This window comes from Hyaena hyaena, unplaced genomic scaffold (genome assembly GCF_003009895.1).
Source record: "Hyaena hyaena isolate Hyena2069 unplaced genomic scaffold, ASM300989v1 scaffold_315, whole genome shotgun sequence".
Lineage (NCBI taxonomy): Eukaryota > Metazoa > Chordata > Mammalia > Carnivora > Hyaenidae > Hyaena > Hyaena hyaena.
The window spans coordinates 1,754,343-1,774,102 of NW_024080948.1; the positions used below are offsets into that span (position 1 = coordinate 1,754,343).

The following is a 19,760-nucleotide window of genomic DNA, read 5'->3' on the forward strand; positions in this document are numbered from 1 at the left end:
GGAACTTCATAGTGACAGAGTGTAGGAACAGGGTTTGATTTTCCCATTCATTGATGGTCAACACATTTTTTTAAGGTAACCTCTATACCCAAAATGGGGCTCCAACTTACAACCCCGAGATCAAAAGTCACACACACGCTCTATCAACTGAGCTAGTCAGGTACTCCGAAGGTCAACACATTTTTTTTCATGTTTATTTATTTTTGAGAGACAGAGAGAAACAGAGCATGAGCAGAGGAGGGGCAGAGAGGAGGAGACACAGAATCCAAAGCAGGCTCCAGGCTCTGAGCTGTCAACACAGAGCCCGATGTGGGGCTCAAACTCACAAGCCTGGAGATCATGACCTGAGCTAGTCAGATGCTTAACTGAGCCACCCAGGTGCCCCAAAACATTTTTTAAAGATTTTTTAAAAATAATCTCTACACCATGGGGCGCCTGGGTGGCTTAGTCGGTTAAGCGTCTGACTTTCGCTTAAGTCATGATCTCGCGGTTCGTGGGTTCGAGCCCCGCGTCGGGCTCTGTGCTGACTGCCAGCTCAGAGCCTGGAGCCTATTTCAGAGTCTCTGACTCCCTCTCTCTCTGACTCTCCCCTGCTCATGCTGTCTCTCTCTCTCCTAGAAATAAATTTAAAAAATAAAAATAAAATAAAAATAAAATAATCTCTACACCAATATGGGGCTTGAACCTACAACCCCAAGATCAAGAGTTGCAAGCACCATCGACTGAATCAGTGAGGCGTCCCAGTTAACACATTTTAAATAAGTTACTTTAATGTCAACAGTTTAGGCTCTGCAGTCAGAGAGAGCTAGATTTTAATCTAGGCGTGGTCATTTATTAGTTCTATAATGAGTCAATTTGTTAATTTGTAAAATCAGGACACATACCTACCTAAAAGAGTGGAGGATTAAAAGACAAAAGTTTATGACATCTGGCCCAAAATAAACATTCACTATTAATTAGTATTATTATTATTTGGCAAGAATTATCTTCATTTACAGATTAAACAAACAGAGTCTCAGAAGTTAAAAAACTTCCCAGAACTGGGCCTCAAACCCAAAGTCTGCCTCCAAATTTTGCTTTTTCCATTATGATCAACAATGATCATATGCATGATGATACAGGATCATGTACACCTCTGCCTTTTTTGTGTTTATTTTTGAGAGAGACAAAGAACAAGCTGGAGAGGAGGAGAGGCAGACACAGAATCCAAAGCAGGCTCCACGCTCTAAGCTGTCAACAGAGCCCGATGTGGGCCTCGAATCCAGGGACTGTGAGATGAGGACCTGAGCTGAAGCTGGACACTTAAGCGACTAATCCATCCAGGCACCCCTATCTCTGCCTTTTTAAATAGGTTACTAACTGAAATTTAACAGGTCTTGATTGTGTGGTCACACATTATGGTGCTTTTAATTGTATTTTACATTTTTGTTTTGTTTTGTCTTATCTAATAGTTTAGGGGGAAAGGACTAAATGCATCAATGTGGCACAGAAATAAAGGACACAGGAGAGGATGAGACCCTGTCTCTCACTGTCAGTATGCTTACCTGGGATAGCCTCCCTCCTCTCCATCTGATTTGTTGCTTTTAAAATCGGCTTATGAGGGGGCACCTGGCTAGCTTAGTTTGAGCCCCACGCTGGGTATAGAGGTTACTTAAATACATAAATAAACTTTAAAATCTACTTATGGGGGCGCCTGGGTGGCTTAGTCAGTTAAGCGTCCGACTTTCGCTTAGGTCATGATCTCGCGGTTCATGGGTTCGAGCCCCGCGTCAGGCTCTATGCTGACTGCCAGCCCAGAGCCTGGAGGCTGTTTTAGAGTCTCTGACTCCCTCTCTCTCTGACCCTCCCCTGCTCACGCTGTCTCTCTCTCCTAGAAATAAATAAAACATTAAAATCAATTAATTAATTAATTAAATAAAATCTACTTATGAGCTGGACTCAGACAGGTATATTTGTTTGAAGATGTGCAGAACATGAGTGAGCTCCAAGTGAAAGTCTGAGGTGTTATGCTATTAACTAGGTATTTGAGCTTCCATCATAGTCATGATCTCAGCAAGAAAGACAGCACACTCCAGAGTAAGGAGGGTTTAATAACATGACTAAATAGGTAATAATCACAAGGAATAACTGCAGTATCCTGGGACTAAAGAGAGGACTTTTAAGCCTGAAAAACAAAGGAAATTAAAACTTTGCAAATCCAAAGGAGTGAGTTATATAAAGAACTCTCCTTTAGAGGAATAGCAATCTTCAATCAAGGTACACAGCCAGCCAGGGGCAACACCCATAGGGAGGGAGAGAGCAAGGAAATGAAAATTCCCTAACCTTAGATGAGAAGGAAGCTCTTAATGTAGTTCATATAGGTAAGTCAGCCTCCCAGGGCAGAAAAAAGGCAACAGATGGAAAGTAGGACCTAGAAGAGCAAGTGGAAGGCACCTAATTCAACCTCCAGGAAGTCTTTCAGGTACACTTTCACGTCTCTTCTTTCATGCTAATGGACAAATGCCAGATAAGGAAGGAGGTACTGAACAAGACAATTCTCACCCTTTTTGAATGGTAATGCACAGGGCCTGTCTACCATATTTGTAACCAAGTTGTTCACTAGTAAGTGTGGTCATTTACCATTCTACTTGTAACTGTTCACAATTCTTTGAAGGGCAGATAATTTCCAGACCTTTCTCCAGCCTTAGGGACTTTCCACTTACCTTGTTAGGCAAAATAAGATCAGAAAAATGCTGTAGATACTGTAACTCTCAAGGAGCTTACATTTAGGAGTTTATATTCTTAGATAACTAAGAAGGCAGAATGAGGTAAGTGTCACCGGAGAGAAAAGAGCTGCGGTGCTATGAAAAGTTCTGGAATGGGTTTCCTTGCCATCTGGCCCCTGCCAGAACAACTCCAGCCAGAACTCACTGTTGTCCTATTAATAAGGTATATAAGCTTCAATCAGGTTCCCAGCAGGTCCAGATCTGGAGAACTACCCACTAAGCACTCAATAGGTTCACTCATTCTCCTCCTGGAAAAAGCCCCTCTTCTTAGGCTGGTTCAAATGTTAACTCCTTACCTGAAACTTACTTGGACCCTCAAAGAACCATTAGTTATGCCTACCCTGTATTCCCAAAAGACTTTGCTTGGAGCACTATCATTATCCATGTACAGGTACAAGGCCCCTACTAGTCTGTAAGATCCTAAAGTCTTCTTTGCACCCTCAGGCACAAACAGTATGGAAAATATTATGTCAAGCACAGTATAAGGACTCTACATATATTATCATATGCATTACCATATACATATTATCAATCATCACAAAATTGTAAATGAGGTAGGGGATTTCATCAACTCAATTTTACAGATGAGGAAAATAAAGTGCACAAAAAGGTTAAATAACGTGCCCAAAGTATCAAAGCTAATAGGGCTTTGGACCCCAAGATTTCAACATCAACGTAACTCCAGAACTGAATTTCAACAGATCTCATGGGTTAAGAAGAAGGTCCCACTACAGGAACAATGGTCCCCACGCCAAGATGCCCAATTATTATTCACCAGGATGTGAAAAGACAATATCAGAACGTCTACGCATATTTGTTTTAGCTCATCCTTTTGCAAAATGTCTATTTTTGCATGTTATAAAATGTACCTAACATAGACTACAGTTAGCACTGTAATTCTAACTTAAAACATTCACATGTATGTGCATGTTCTTTAGAAAGAACACTAAAAACATTTTAGGCCAATGCTCTAGACTACTACTTCCCTGCTTCCAAGGACTCTGAGCTTCTACCTTCTCTTCCCACCACTTCAGTTAAAAACATTAGCCAATCAAGCCTAGAGGTAAGCTAGAGGCAAGAGTTTGCTTTTATTCATCTTTATAAGCACAGGCTTATATCACAAGCTGATATCCTTCATCAGCACAGGGCCTGGAGCTTAGCAGATGGTCAGTGCTGAATCTAACTATATCATGGAAACCTCACAGAAAAAAATCCTCTCAATATTTTAATTCAATTTACTATATGCTTCCAGATTAAAAGAAAAAGTGTATTAAGCATGCTAAGGATACAATATAGAATTCTTAGGAACACTAACACAGGGGCGCCTGGGTGGCTTAGTCGGTTAAGCGTCCGACTTTCGCTTAGGTCATGATCTCGCGGTTCGTGGGTTCGAGCCCCGCGTCGGGCTCTGTGCTGACTGCCGGCTCAGAGCCTGGAGCCTGTTTCAGTCTGTGACTCCCTCTCTCTCTGACCCTCCCCTGCTCACGCTGTCTCTCTCTCTCTCTCTCTCTTCTAGAAATAAATAAAAACCTTAAAAAAAAATTAAAAAAAAAAAAAAAAAGGAACACTAACACAAAGAAACAAAACTTCATTACATAATAGAACTAAAAATTGTACTTTGGGACATATTTTAAACTGCAAATTGCCTGAAAGAGATTTGGACATAAAACATTTAAGTTCAGATTAAAACTCCTCTCATTTTACAGAGATGGTGCAGCTAAGCCTAAAGGGTCACCTCTGCCTCACTTTTGTTATAAGCTCCAAGAAGAACGGATCAAACTATCAAAAGTCGTGATTTCCGGCTTGACTACCAAGAGGCATTGCTGGATGCACCCTTTTCATTTCTTCAAACCAACTTCTAATGAGTGTCAAAGAAGAGAAAGCTGTGTAAAGTCCCCTTTTTTGTGAAGGATGTGGGCTCTATGGCTAGATCACAGTGTTCCTTCTGTTCCTCAGTTTCATCCTCTGCAAAATGGTCATACTGAAATACTTAACTCTTATTTACAGTCACCAGGATTAAATGAAGAGAAAACATGCAAAACAGATTTATCTGTTTCCTCATTTACCTTGTCTTCCCCTACCCCAAACTTTAAAGACTCAGTTTGGTCCATCTAGTTTGTTGCTATATTCCCAAGGCTGGGAATGGCACTTTTTATTTAATAGATGATTTAATAAATACTGAATGAATAGAATGCAAAATGCCTGCGGCTCAAAGAACGTTGACTAGCACTGCTATTGTAACGAGAAATAGTTAAAAATTTTATTGCGTTATTAAGAGATACCAGAATCTCAAAATTCTAGGAGGAACACTCGACAAACGCTGGAATGGAGAAATGGAGGTAAGAAAAACAAGTGGATCATAAAGCAGGACTAAGCTAAGAGAAAAATTCTAAAACATATACACAACTAGAGCCCAATTTCGGCCTTTTCCGAGTGAGGTTTATCAGCGATTACGGTAATAACAGCTTTCACGTTCGTGTATGTCCCAGTCTGTGCCAAGCATTCTACTGGCCTCACAAATCCAAGAACCCTGACGGAGGGGTGGGGGTGGGGATGTGGAAATGCTCTCCACACCCCCATTTTGCAGAATGGAACTGAGGCTTCGTAAGACCCAAGGTCACACATCCCTTGAGTTGGGGAGTCAGGATGTGAACCCGGGAAGTCAGTCTGATCCCTGAGCCTGCACTCAACAGGCCCCCTCAAAGAGGCCGTCCTCGCCTCCCCCACCATCCGCCGCACACCCCTCGAAATTGGGCGTGTGGAATACTTTCCCAGAAACAAGACTTAGTGGCCTCAGCACCGGGAGAACAAAACAATCCTTGTCCGCGAGTAAGTCGGATGGACGCCGGCCCGGCCTGGGCTCCGAGGCCGCGGTCCCCCAGCTTCGTTCGCATGGCGAGCTCCGAGCCCTCCGGGCCACGCAGGAAGCGCCCGGGCGGCCTCGAGAACCCGGGAAGGCGCGGCCCGCCGCGTGACCTTGGATCCGCCGCCCTGCTTCGGGCCTCAGTTTCCCCAATCTGGCCTGGCGCCGGGGGCCTCTCGGGAGCTGGCGCCTGTGGAGCAGCAGGCCCCTTCACACGCCCCCCTCAGCCTCCCGCCTTCCCGCCCTGCTTACGCTGGAAGGCGGCCGCTCCAGGGACGCCCACCATCGCCAAGCGACTCCGCCGCGCGCCTCCCGCCTCCACCCCGCGGCCCGGGTCCCTCCGAGACGCCGCCGCGAGACCTGGAGCAGCGAAGCTCGCCAGCCCCAGCTCCGCCGCTGCTGCTGCCGCCAACGCTGCCGTTAGGCCGCGCGCCGCCCCGCCCCCCGGTTGGCTCCGCCCCGCCCGCCGGGCACGCCCCCGCCGCGCGCCCTCGCCCGCCGGACCAACGCACACGGAAGCCCGGCCCCAAGGCCTGCTCCAGATAAGCCCCGCCCCTTCCGCGCGAACATACTGCCCTATCCTGGCCCTTCCAGCTTCTCAGGCCCGCCTCTCCTGTGTCACGCGCGCCCGTCACGCGCAAGGCCCACTCGTCTGGCACTGGGCTTCCGGCTGTGGCCGGGGCAGCGACCCAGTCCGAGAGGCGGAGGCAAGGGCCTAGGGGGTGGAGCTTAGGGGGGAGGGGACAGCGCCGCACCTGAGTTCTCCAGGTTGAGGCCTGGTCACCCCGAACAAGTCATTGGGTAAGTCATTTACCCCTTCTGGCCTATCCTGTTCCAAATGTCTAGGATGTCATCACAATATTAATAACCCTTTGCTGTAATACCGCTGTATTACTGAGCTCTTCATCATCTTCAGGTGCTACTTTTATACACCCATTCAGTTAATCCTCACAACGAGGGAGAAAGGTATTAGTTTCCCTTTTCTATACTTGGAGAAAGGGGTTTACCAGCCACCAACTTGCCCACTGGTTACTGTTGGCATAACGCAGAGATGAGATTGGAACCTAGAAACTTCTGACTTTAGACCCAGTTCTTTGAGGTACTCTGAACTATGCTGCCTCCCAAAGAATCAAAAACAGGAATTAAAATTAAAACATTAAAAATTCCAAACTCCTCCATGTACGAAGACATCATAAATAGTTTGGTTTCTTTTACAAGCAAAAGACTGGAATAAAATATTTGCAACGTAATCAACAAAGAATCAATATTCAGAATAAGTAAAGAACTATAAACCAATAAGAAAAGATAACTTAATAGAAAAATGGTTAGGATACCTAGATGGCTCAATCAGGAGAGCATGCAACTCTTGATCTCAGGATTGTGAGTGTGAACCCCACGTTGGGCATAGAGATTACTTTAAAATAAAATAAAGAAAAATGGACAAAGAGGATGAATAAATAATACACAGAAAAGAAAATCTGAATGGCTAATAAACATTAAAAGTAGATGTTCAGGGGCGTCTGGGTGGCTCCGTGGATTAAGTGTGTACTCCATTTCAGCTCAGGTCATGATCTCATGGTTTCATGAGCTCTAGCCCCACACTGGACTCTGTGCTGACAGCGCAGAAACTGTTTGGGATTCTCTCTCCCTCTCTCTTTGCTCTTCCCCCACTCATGCTACCTCTCAAAATAAACTTTAAAAAAAAGTTGTATAAAAAAAAGCAGATGTTCAACCTCATGGTCAGGAAAACAAGGAGTTGCTCTGTTTCATACATTAGAATTGGAAATTCTTGGGGCACCTGGGTGGCTCAGTCGGTTAAGCTCAGGTCATGATCTCAGTTCGTAAGTTTGAGCCCCACGTCGGTCTCTGTGCTGACAGCTAGCTCAGAGCCTGGAGCCTGTCGTTGGATTCTGTATCTCCCTGTCTATCTGACCCTCCCCTGCTGGTGCTCTCTCTGACTCTCAAAAATAAATGAAAAACATAAAAAAAAAAATTAAAAAAGAATTGGAAATTCCATTTGTGGGTCTCCATCCCAAAGAAATACTTGCTAATGGCACAAAAAGATCCGTAGGAAGGAAATTTATATCAGAATTATTTACAAGAACAAAAATCAAAATTGGCTTGAGTGCCCTACATGGAGAATTAGTGAAATAAACTGTAGAAAATAATATGTAACATGTAGGTAGATCTACTTGTAAAGAAAAGTTTGGGGGTGCCTGGGTGACTCAGTTGAGCATCTGACTTTGGCTCCGGTCACAATCTCAGTTTATGGGTTGGAGGCCCACATCAGGCTCTGTGCTGACAGCTCAGCTTGAGATTCTGTGTCTCCCTCTCTCTCTGCCCTTTACTACTCATACTCTGTCTCTCTCTCTCTCTCTCAAAGATGAATAAACATTAAAAAATAAAAAAAGAAAAGAAAAGTTTGGGGTGCCTGGGTGGCTCAGTCGGTTAAGTGTCTGACTTCGGCTTAGGTCATGATCTCACAGTTCATGAGTTCAAGCCCCACATCGGGCTCTGTGCTGACAGCTTAGAGCCTGGAGTCGGCTTCAAATTCTGTGTCTCCGTCTCTCTCTGCCCTTCCCCTGCTCACGCTCTGTCCCTCTGTCTCTCAAAAATAAACAAACATTAAAAAAAAAAAAGTTTACCAACACATATTGTGAACTGGAAAAGCAAACTGGAGTTCCATGAAGTTATTCTTTTGCTTTACTTCCAAGTTTGGGATAATTGGATAATTTTCAACACCTACATATTCCATATCCTCTAAAATGGTGTTAAATTGAAGAGCCCACACACCAGAGCCTGGATATACATCATGGCTCCACATTTACCATCTAACCTCAGACAAATCATTTCATCTTTCTTGAGTCTCAGCAAGTGGTTCCTGATAGCTTACAAGATTGTTGCATGAAAAACACAGTGCCTGGTACATTTTTTAAATGTTGCAATTATTATTAGATGCACTTGTTTTTTGTTTTATTTCCCTTCCTACCTGCTGTCTCCACACCTCCCACTCCCAGTCTCTATCCTTCATACTTTGAGGTTGCTAGTACATAGTAGGTGCTCAAAAAAATTCCATTACTGGGGCACTTGCCTGGCTCATGTGGTAGAGCATGTGACTCTTAATCTCAGGGTCCTAAATTCAAGCCCCACATCGGACATGGAGCCGACTTAAAAAAAATTTTTTTTGAGAGAGAGAGAGAGAGAGAGAGGGAAGCAGAGAGAGGGAGAGAATCCCAAGCAGGATCTGCACTGCAGAGTGCAGAACCCAATGTGGAGCTCAAACTCAAAAACCGTAAGATTATGACCTGAGCTGAAATCAGGAGTCCAATGCTTAACCTACTAAGCCATTCAAGTGCCCCCCCCATTTTTAAAATTTGATTACCATTTGAATCTTGGTATATACTGCCTTGCCTTCTCTTAGCACTTGGCCATCTGGGATAGAGTGACTATGCAACATTTTTAATATTTTTATGACACAGACATTTAAGAAATGCTTGCTCAATTAAGTCTGGGAGGAAGCAAGGAAGAAAGGAAGATAATTAACTGCCCAAGACCATATACTATAAATTGGTTGCCCAGAGAGGCTGCACAAAGAATGTTTTGTCATCATGTTCAGCCCAACAAGCAGGAATCCATCCATCAAACATTTAGTGAGAAACTAGTCCCTAATTCAGTGCTTCTCAAAATCATTTGAAGCAAAATATTGATTTAGAAACCCATACTCAGGGACCCTGCTGATCAGGAAGATTCCAGGACTGGAACAGCAAGTGGGCTGCCCTCTAGAGGTGGAGGAAAAGAACAATGCCTTCCACTTCTGAAGACTATTGTCCTGCCTTGCCTAGCCAGACCTGGCTTACTTCTGTGGCCACATCTCCGTCACTGTCATGCTGGCCAGACAGGCCTATTGAGACCCAGCATATGCCTGAACTCTGAGCCTCAACCGTGGGAGCCATGCTCCTCCTCCCATACAACCACCCCCCACTTTACTCCTACATACTCTTGAGGTATCAGCTCATTTGGTACTCCCTCAGAGAAGTCCTCTCTAACCCTCCAGACTTATCAGAACTCCTTATATGCACTCCTACAATACCATGCACCTCTTCTCCGTGGCATATAACCTATTTGTCATTTATTTTCTCCATTTCTGAATTACTAGCCATCATTCTCTGTAGACCACGAGCTCTGTAAAAACTTTGTGTTTTCCACCATTATATCTTCAGTGCCTGGGACAGAGTTGGAACTCCAAAAATATCTGTTAAATAAATAAGGGAAATATTAAAGTAGAGATAGACACAGGGGCTATGAGACTGCAAATAACAGTCTTTCTAGTCTCCCCTTTAACCCCTCCCATCACATACTGTTGGGGGGTGATAGAAGTATATTCAAGGAAGGAAAGAATTAATTTATTCATTGAAAAATATTTATCAAGCACTTATCTTGTGCTAAGTCTTGTGCTAGAATAAAGTAGTCAATAAGATAACGCTGCTACCCACATGCAGCTTAGTCTATGGAAACAGACAAGTAGAAGTATAACTTAATGTGAAAAACAGAGTGAGAGAGAGAGATGGTTCAAGAAGCATGAGGATTATCATTTTACAGTGGTAGGCAGGAAAGCCACTCTGAAATGATATATAAGCTGAGACCAGAGTGAAATGAAGTATCACATCACAGGAATATCTGAGCAATTGTGTTCTAGGTAGGGAGAACAGCAAATACAAAGGCAATGAGTAGGAAATAAACTTCCTGGAAAAAAGGTACAAGGTGATCTGTGTGACTGGACTGAAGCTATGTGGATGAAAGGAAGAATAGTGGGAAATGAGGCCAGGAGCAGAGGCAGAACCAGATACTGCAGGGCTTTGGCACCCGTGAAAAAGTATGTGAATTTTATTGTAAGACCAGCAGGAGTGTACAGAGTTTGGAGCAGGTTAGTGACCTAACCTGATTACATTTTGAAAATATGTTTTTACTCCTGTGGGGAGAATAGATTATAGGGTTAGGAGGCTGAGGGTTAAGATGTCCAGTGGTGGGCCGCCTGGCTGGTTCAGATGGTAGAGCCTGTGACTCTTGATCTCAGGGTCGTGAGTCTAAGCCCCATGTTGGGTGTAGAGCTTATTTTAAAAAAAAAAAATGTGTGGTCCAGTTGGTTGAGCATCTGACTCTTGATTTTGGCTCAGGTCATGATGTCACTGTTCGTGGGTTTGAGCCTTGCATCAGCTCCACTCTAACAGCACAGAGCCTGCTTGGGACTCACCTCTCTCTTTCTCTCTGCCCCTTCTCCTCCTCCTCTCTCTCTTTCAAAATAAATAGACAACAACAACCGGAAAAAAAAAAAAAAAAAAGAAAACTAGAAAGAGAAAGCAAATGAAACCTAGAGCAAGCTGATGATAAGAAATAATAATGAGGGGCGCCTGGGTGGCTTAGTCAGTTAAGCGTCCGACTTTCGCTTAGGTCATGATCTCGCGGTTCGTGGGTTCAAGCCCGGCATCAGGCTCTGTGCTGACTGCCGGCTCAGAGCCTGGAGCCTATTTCAGAGTCTGTATCTCCCTTTCTCTCTGACCCTCCCCTGCTCACGCTCTCTCTCTCTCCTAGAAATAAATAAAAATATTTTTAAAAAATAAATAAAATTAAATAAAATTAAAAAATGAAGGAAGGGGGAAAAAAGAATGAAAAAAGGAACATTAGTATAGACTTTACCAATAGTGAAAGGGTAATAAATAGCAATTTTATGCCTGTAAATCTGGTAACTCAGATGAGATTGACCAATTTCTTAAAAGACTCAACCCACTAAAACTCATTCAAAAAATTGATAATCTGAATGCTCCAATATTTATTTTTTATTATTTGGGGGGATCCATATCCAGTATTTGTTAAATGAATTAAATTTATAATTAAAGATCTCCTAGCTAAGAAAACTCCAGACCCAAAAGCCTTCACTGGCTTATCCTAACAAATATTTAAGAAGAAATAATACCAATTTTACACAATATCTTCCAGAAAATTAACAAGGAGAAAGCATTTCCTACTCATTTTATGAAGCCTGACAGCAATACCATGCTAACATATTTCAGAAAAAGAAAACTAGAGACTAATATGTCTCATGAAAAAATACACAAGCAAAAATCTTCAACAAAATGGTAACAAATTGAATTAAACAGTATATAAAAAGGGATATCAGGGGTGCCTGGGTGGCTCAGTCAGTTGAGCATTGGACTCTTGATTTCAGCTCAGGTAATAATCCCACAGTTCACAGGATGGAGCCCCATGTTGGGCTCTACACTGACAGCATGGAGCCTTCTTGGGGTTCTTTCTCTCTCTCTCCACCTCTAGCTCTCAAAATAAATATTTTAAAATTTTTTTCAAAAAGATTAAAAAAAAAGTGCATCACAGTCAAATTGGGATTATCCTAGGAATGCAGGCCTGGTTTAAAAACTTACTTTTTAATATATTTTTAAATGTTTATTTTTCAGAGAAAGAGAGCATGTGCAAGAGCATGTACAAGTGGGGCAGGGGCAGAGAGGGAGACAGAAGATCCTAAGCAGACTCTGCCCTGTCAGCACAGAGCCCAATGTGGGACTTGAACTCACAAACTGTGAGGTTTGACCTGGACCTCAGTTGGATGCTCAACCAACTGAGCCCCGCAGGTGCCTAAAACTTATGTTGTTGGGTTTAAGTTTATTTATTTATTTTGAGAGAGAGAAAGAGAGCATGCACACATTCATGAACAGGGAGTGGCAGAGAGGGAGAGACAGAATTCCTAGCAGGCTCCAGGCTGTGAGCCCAGAGCCCAACACAGGGCTCTGTCTCAGGAACCAGGAGATTATGACCTGAGCCAAGATCGAGAAACGGTCGGTTACCTGACTGAGCCACCCAGCTGCCCCTGGTTTTATTTTGTTTCTTAAGATTTTATTTTTAAATAATTTCTACACCCAATATGGGGCTTGAATTTATGACCCTGAATTAAGAGTTGCAGGCTCCACAGACTGAGTCCCTAAAACTTATGTTTACACAAAAACCTGTACATGACTATTTATGGCAGCTTTATTCAAAATTACCAAAAACTGGAAATAATTTAAATGTCCCTCAACTAGTGAATGGATAAACAAACTGTGGTACTTATCATACAAATGAACACTAATAGAGATAAAAAGAAATAAATTTCTGACACTCAACCTAATATGGATGAATTTCAAAGAAGGTACAAGGGGTACCTGGCTGGTTCAGTCAGTAGAACATGTGACTCTTGATCACGGGGTTTAAGCCCCATATTGGGAGTAGAGATTATTTAAAAAAAAAAAAAAAGATAGTGGGGCACTGGGGTGGCTCAATCGGTTAAGCCTCATGATCTCGACGGCTCAGGATCATGATCTCATGGTCCCTTGGTTCAAGCCCCGCCTCGGGCTCTGTGCTAACAGCTCAGAGCCTGGAACCTGCTTCGGATTCTGTGTCTCCTTCTGTCTCTGGCCCTCACCTGCTCATGCTGTGTCTCTCTCTGTCTCTCAAAAATGAATAAATATTAAAAAAAATTATTTAAAAAAAAAAAAAAAAAGAAAGTAAGAAGCCACACTCGGGGCGCCTGGGTGGCTTAGTCGGTTAAGCGTCCGACTTTCGCTTAGGTCATGATCTCGCGGTTCGTGGGTTCGAGCCCCGCGTCGGGCTCTGTGCTGACTGCCAGCTCAGAGCCTGGAGCCTGTTTCAGTCTGTGACTCCCTCTCTCTCTGACCCTCCCCTGCTCACGCTGTCTCTCTCTCTCTCTCCTAGAAATAAATAAAACATTAAAAAAAAAAAAAAAGAAGCCAGACTCAAAAGATTACACATCCTATAATTCCACTTACAGGATTTTTTTTTTAATGTTTTATTTATTTCTAGGAGAGAGAGAGAGAGACAGCGTGAGCAGGGGAGGGTCAGAGAGAGAGGGAGTCACAGACTGAAACAGGCTCCAGGCTCTGAGCTGGCAGTCAGCACAGAGCCCGACGCGGGGCTCGAACCCACGAACCGCGAGATCATGACCTAAGCGAAAGTCGGACGCTTAACCGACTAAGCCACCCAGGCGCCCCTACAGGATTTTTTTAAAGGCAAAATTATAGGAACAGAAAATAGATCTGTGTCATCAGACACTTACGGTAAGGGTAAATCATGACTATAAAAGGTCACAGGGAAATTCTAGGGCTGATGGAACTGTTCTTCATCTTGTTTATCATGATGGTTATATGATTGTATGCTTTTACAATGCATAGAACTGTACAGTTTTCAAAGTTCCAAGTTATTTTATGTAAATTTTTCAACAGTGAATTTAAAAGTGAAAAATTTGGGTTAGGGATCCGACTCTTGGTTTCAGCTCAGGCCATGATCTCAGGGTTCTGGCTTCGAGCCGTGTACTGAGCTCTGTGCTGACAGCACGAAATTCTCTGTCTCCCTCTCTCTCTGCCCCTCCCCTGCTCGTGCTTTCTCTCTCTGAAAATAAAGAAATATTAAAAAATAATAAAATAATATAAAAGTGAAATACTGAGGGACACCTGGCTGGCTAAGTTGGTAGAGCATGCAACTCTTGATCTCAGGATCATAAGTTCAAGTCCCACATTGGGCAAATAGTTTATTTATTTATAATCTTTTAAAAGTTTATTTACTTATTTTGAAAGAAAGAGAGTGAGCAAAGGAGGGGCAGAGAAGCAGAGAGAAAGAGAATCCCAACCAGGCTGCACACTGTAGAGCCCGATGTGTGGCTTGAATCCACAAACAGTGAGATCATAACCTGAGCCAAAACCAAGAGTCAGTTGCTTAACCAACTGAACCACCCAAGAGCTCAAAAGTGTTTATATTTTAAAAATAAATAAAATCTTTAAAAACTAAATTAAAATTTTAAAAAATAAGTAAAAGTAAAAATTTGAAGTATAATGTATAGGTATGTCAAGATGCACAAATCTCAAGCATACAGCTCAATGAATTATTTCAGACTTAACACCTATAACTACTGCTTATATCATTTTCCACCACCCTAAAAGGCTCCCTAGTTCCCTTTCCAGTCAATACCCCACCCAAAGGTTACCGCTATTCTGACTTTTATCGTTATAGCTATATGATTGGTTTTTGTTTAACAGCTCTATTAAGATATGACTCATATGCCATACATTCACCCATTTAAAGTGTGTAATTTGGTACTTTTTAGTACAGTCACAGAGTTGTGTAACCAGTACCAGAATCTCTAACTTTAGAACATTTTTGTCATCCCAAAAAGAAACCCCATACTCATTATCAGTGATTCCTCATCCTGCCCTTCCCCAAGACTTATGATTGTTTTCTTTTATTTTTATTTTTTAAGTTTATTTATTTCTTTTTAGTAATCTCTATACCCAATGTGAGACTCAAACACACAACCTGAAGATCAAGAGTTGCACACTCATGCCAACTGAGCCAGCCAGGTACTCTCCCATGATTGCTTTTTTATAAACTGTATCTCTTTTGAGGGGCGTCTGGCTGGCTCAGTTGGTAGAGTACGTGACTCTTGGTCTCAGGGTCATGAGTTCAAGTCCCAGGTTGGGTGTGGAGCTTACTTTAAGGAAAAAAAAAAAAAAAAAGAGGGCACATGGGTGGCTCAGTCAGTTAAGTGTCTGACTTTTTTTTTTAAGTTTATTCATTTACTTTGAGAGAGAGAGAGAGAGAGAGAGAGAAAGCATGAGTGGGGGAGAGGCAGAGAGAGAGAGAATCCCAAGCAGACTTTGTACTGTCAGCATGGGAACCTGATGGAGAGCTGAAACCCACAAACTGTGAGATCATGACCAGAGCTAAAATCAAGAGTCAGATGCTTAACTGACTTCACCCAGGTGCCCCAGCATATAACTCTTGATCTCAGCTCAGGCCTTGATCTCAGGGTCATGAGGCCCCACATTGGTCTATGTGCTGGGCATGAAACTTATCTGGAAAAAAAAAAAAAAAAAAGGAAAAAGAAACAAAAACTTTATTGAGGCACACTGTTTATGTGCAATGAGACATGTCAATTTAAAGGTCTCAATTTGATGAATTTTGACAGTTGTAGATACCTGTGAAATCACCAGCATTATCAAGATACATAACATTTCCATCACCCTTGGAAGATTCCTCCTGTTCTTTTGTAATCCATCCTTCCATCTGTACCTGGATCCAGGGACCCACTGATTTACTTTCTGTCACTATGCATTGGTTTGCATTTTCTAGAATTGTACGTAAATGGACTCATACAGCGGTTTTATCAGCTGTTTTATCTGGCTTCTTTCATCCAACATAATGATTTAAAAAAATTTTTTTAATGTTTAATTTATTTCTGAGAGAGAGAGAGAAAGCGTGAGCAGGGGAGGGTCAGAGAGAGAAGGAGATATAGTATCTGAAACAGGCTCCAGGCTCTGAGCTAGCTGTCAGCACAGAGCCCGATGCAGGGCTTGAACCCACCAACCAAGAGATGATGACCTGAGCCGAAGTCGGATGCTTAACTGACTGAGCCACCCAGGCACCTCCATCCAACATAATGATTTTGGGATTCATCTATGTTGTTGTATCTACCAGTAATTTTCCTTCCTTTCTGTTGCCAGGTAGTATTCCATTATTTGGATACACCACCTTCCACTGTTTTTGACAATAAAATTTTCTTGCTAAAGACCTGGGCAGGCCTGACCTCAAACCTATAGCTTTCCCAAGTTCTGTTTGATTTCAGATGTAGAGGAAATGAATTAGTTCCACAGGTTCAATACTTCATTTTTGCTTAAGAAATGGTAGGGTGTGTATATATGTTGAAGGTGGGGAAGAGAGAGGCCCTCTGGAAACATCAAAGCCACAGAGCATCAGTCTGTGGTTGATTGGTTACGTAAGGTACAATTTCATTGATTTGGCTACCTAAGGCCTAGTGGCTCAGGAACACTAACATTTAGGAGTTAGAGTCAGGACCAGGTGCCTTATAATTTTTCTTTTTAAAGATTTCTTTTTTTTTCTTTTTTTAATATTTTTATTTATTTCTAGGAGAGAGAGAGAGAGACAGCGTGAGCAGGGGAGGGTCAGAGAAAGAGGGAGACACAGAATCTGAAACAGGATCCAGGCTCTGAGCTGGAAGTCAGCACAGAGCCCAACACGGGGCTAGAACCCACGAACCGCGAGATCATGACCTAAGCGAAAGTCGGCACTCAACCGACTAACCAACTAAGCCACCCAGGCGCCCCTCTTTTTTTTTTTTTTAATGTTTTATTTATTTCTAGGAGAGAGAGAGAGAGACAGCGTGAGCAGGGGAGGGTCAGAGAAAGAGGGAGACACAGACTCTGAAACAGGCTCCAGGCTCTGAGCTGGCAGTCAGCACAGAGCCCAACGCGGGGCTCGAACCCACGAACCGCAAGATCATGACCTAAGCGAAAGTCGGGCGCTTAACCGGCTAACCCCTCTTTTTAAAGATTTCTTTAGGGGCATCTGGGTGGCTCAGTTGGTTAAGCATCCACTTCAGCTCAGGTCATGGTCTCATGGTTCATGCTCCGTGTGGGGCTCTGTGCTCACAGCTCAGCACCTGGAGCCTGCTTCAGATCCTGCGCCTCCCTCTCTCTCTGTCCCTTCCCTGCTCGTGCTCTGTCTCTCTCTGTCTCTCAAAAATGAATAAACATTTAAAAAAACATTTTTTTTTAAGATTTCTTTAAAATTTCTTAAAGTAATATCTACACCCAACACGGGGCTTTAAACTCACAACCCTGAGACCAAGAGTCTCAGGCTCCACCGACTTAGCCTGCCAGGCGCCCCAAGACCAGGGGCCTTATAAACTGAATTTTATTTTACCTTTGTAACAGTTCCATTTTCCAGCCCAAGGAACTAAGTCTCTGAAAGGTTAAGAGACTCCCCAAAAATTTTGCCTGTGTAAGAAGCTTAGTCTTAGGTGACAGAATTCTGACTTTCTTGGGGCACCTGGCTGGCTCAGTTGGTGGGGCATATGACTCTTGATCTCAGGCTTGCTGAGTTTGAGCCCCACGTTGGGTGTAGCCCCACTTTTAAAAAAAAATTAAAATTAAAACAACAACAACAACAACAGAATTCTGACATTTTCTCACAACCTTCTGAAGGAATTATAGACTTGATAGGCCTAAGGAAATTGCTTATGGCCCTGGCTTTTTCTTGTCCAAACCAAGTGATTGTTTTTCTTTAACTAGTGACTAAGAGGATAAAGATGGGTGGCAGGGAGAAACGCATGCTGCCTACCATCTGCACTGGCCATGCCCCTTCTGCTAATGTATGATAAACACAAGGCCAGGCCAGATGACAGTCAGTGATGGGAAGCGATTTAAAGATATATGATCCTTGTTGGATAAACAGGAGCCCGAAATGTCCGTGGTGCTTTAGAAAGCCTGTCTGTGCACTGGAGACGTTTTTGGCATGACTGCGGCTTTTCTAGTAAGCAAGGCTTTTTCTCCGTAGAAGGCTGAAAAGTCCAAGAGCCCCCAGTAAGAAAGATGAACAAGCTGAGTTATATTATTAAGATTTATTATTATTCATGATCATGGGAGGAATGTGAGCATACTCACCGTGAGGAGTTTGTGTGCTCTAACAAGATTAGGAAGCAAATGAAAATCACTCTTAATTCTTAACATTGAAAAATAAATGCACTCATCATTTTACTGTATAGCCTTTTTAATTTTTTTCTATTCATGAGTATGTTTTCATAATTGAGGTCATGCTGTTAATACATGTCTGCCTCCTGCCTTTTTCGCTACTATATTCACAGCATTTCTCCATGTCACTAAAAATTATTCATAAATGTCACTTTAGTGGCGGTCATAGGATATTCTACTTTTGGTAGAATCCAACACCTATAATCATTAAGGCTGCTGCTTTTTAAATTTTTTTCTATTATAAATAATGCCTCATTGAACATCACTATGCATCAGTGATACTTATTTTCTAATCCTAAGAACAGATTTTTCAAAATGGAATTACTGGATCAAGTAGGGGCAACACTTACAGTTTTACAACATCCTGTATCCATCAGTAGTACTTGAAGGTGCTCATCTCCCAACACCCTAATAACGGCTATGAAAATTATTGTAGAACGTTTCCAAATTTATGGATGAAAATGTGATACGTTGCTAATGGCCAGTTTTGCTCCCTGCCGGGTAGGTAAATTCATGAGACTCAGAAGTGCCCAAGAAGAGGAAGTGGAGGCCACCCCAAGGCAGTAGATTTCCTGCCTCATGGGCCCTAAGACAGAGGCTGGCTTCTCTCAGCTTCCAGACTGTGCTTCACCCCATTGACTTTACAGAATCCATGTCTTTTTCCTTATACTCACTTCCGCTGTCCAGGCAGAAGTTCTCATCACGTCTTTATTTTTTTTGTCTCCCCTTATCACAAAATATGTCATGCCTGCAGACTTGTACATGGCTTATTACAAAGGTCTCCTAATTAGGTTTCCTGCCTCTAAGTTTCTCCCTTCACTAACTGTCTTCTGCAACTTTAAGATCTGACCACATCTCACCTCTGATGTAGTCTCCCTGCCCATTCTCCAGCCTCCTTTAACCGTTAACTGGATGCTCATTGCCTGACAGGAACTATTTGAGCCTGTGCATGCACACTCCAACCTCACTTATGCGTATCTTCTGCCTCCCTGCCTTTCTCTACAGCCACACAGAAATACTCACAGGAGCTACGTTGATTGAATGTTTCCTGTGTGCCAGGTACTATGTGCAAAGTTCAAGCCACAGCTCACAGTCCTGCTGGGTTGAGTGCTATCATATTATCCCATTTACCCGATGAGAAGACTGAGGCCCACAAGGATCAAGTGATTTGCACTAGTGTACACAGCTGGTAAGTGACTGCTCCCAGAACCTATGTTTTCACCCTAGGTCCCCACACTTGGTCTTCTCCAGATAGCACTGTCTTCCAGGCCGTTGCCATTTTAGTCCCTGGAATTTCTTTAGGCCTAGAGGTAAATAAATCTTAAAGTCCTGACTAACTGTTGTCATGTTCTTCTGCTTCTATTTATTTCTCCAGGTACCCTGGTCCTTCCAGACAAAACAGAGTCCCTTGTATAGAGCATAGATCCCATAAACCCCACTGCAGCACATGTTTATTTTTTAATTTAATTTTTTTAAGTAGGCTCCATGCCCAATGTGGGGCTTGAACTCATGACCCTGAGATCAAGA

At 42.9% G+C, this 19,760-nt stretch overlaps 1 protein-coding gene and 1 long non-coding RNA gene across 5 annotated transcripts in view; one reads left to right on the top strand and one right to left on the bottom strand.

Moving 5' to 3' along the window:
- Positions 1-5,978, bottom strand: part of CBFA2T2 (CBFA2/RUNX1 partner transcriptional co-repressor 2) — a 145,415-nt gene extending 139,437 nt beyond the window's left edge. For all 3 annotated transcript variants that reach the window (XR_005531167.1, XM_039248735.1, XM_039248734.1), the window contains exon 1: positions 5,881-5,978. Coding sequence is in view for 2 of the 3 variants with exons in the window: in XM_039248735.1 (XP_039104666.1) it covers positions 5,881-5,914 (34 nt within the window). In the remaining variant the exon portion in view is untranslated. The remainder of the gene's footprint in view (positions 1-5,880) is intronic.
- A 313-nt stretch (positions 5,979-6,291) lies between these two features.
- LOC120242760 lies at positions 6,292-19,422 on the top strand. Of its 2 annotated transcripts, none has more exons than XR_005531160.1 (2): positions 6,292-6,429; positions 19,239-19,422. It is a non-coding gene; the product is annotated as an uncharacterized LOC120242760 (long non-coding RNA). The 2 variants fall into 2 exon arrangements; XR_005531161.1 differs by having other exon boundaries at positions 19,293-19,422.
- The last annotated feature ends 338 nt before the right edge of the window (positions 19,423-19,760 follow it).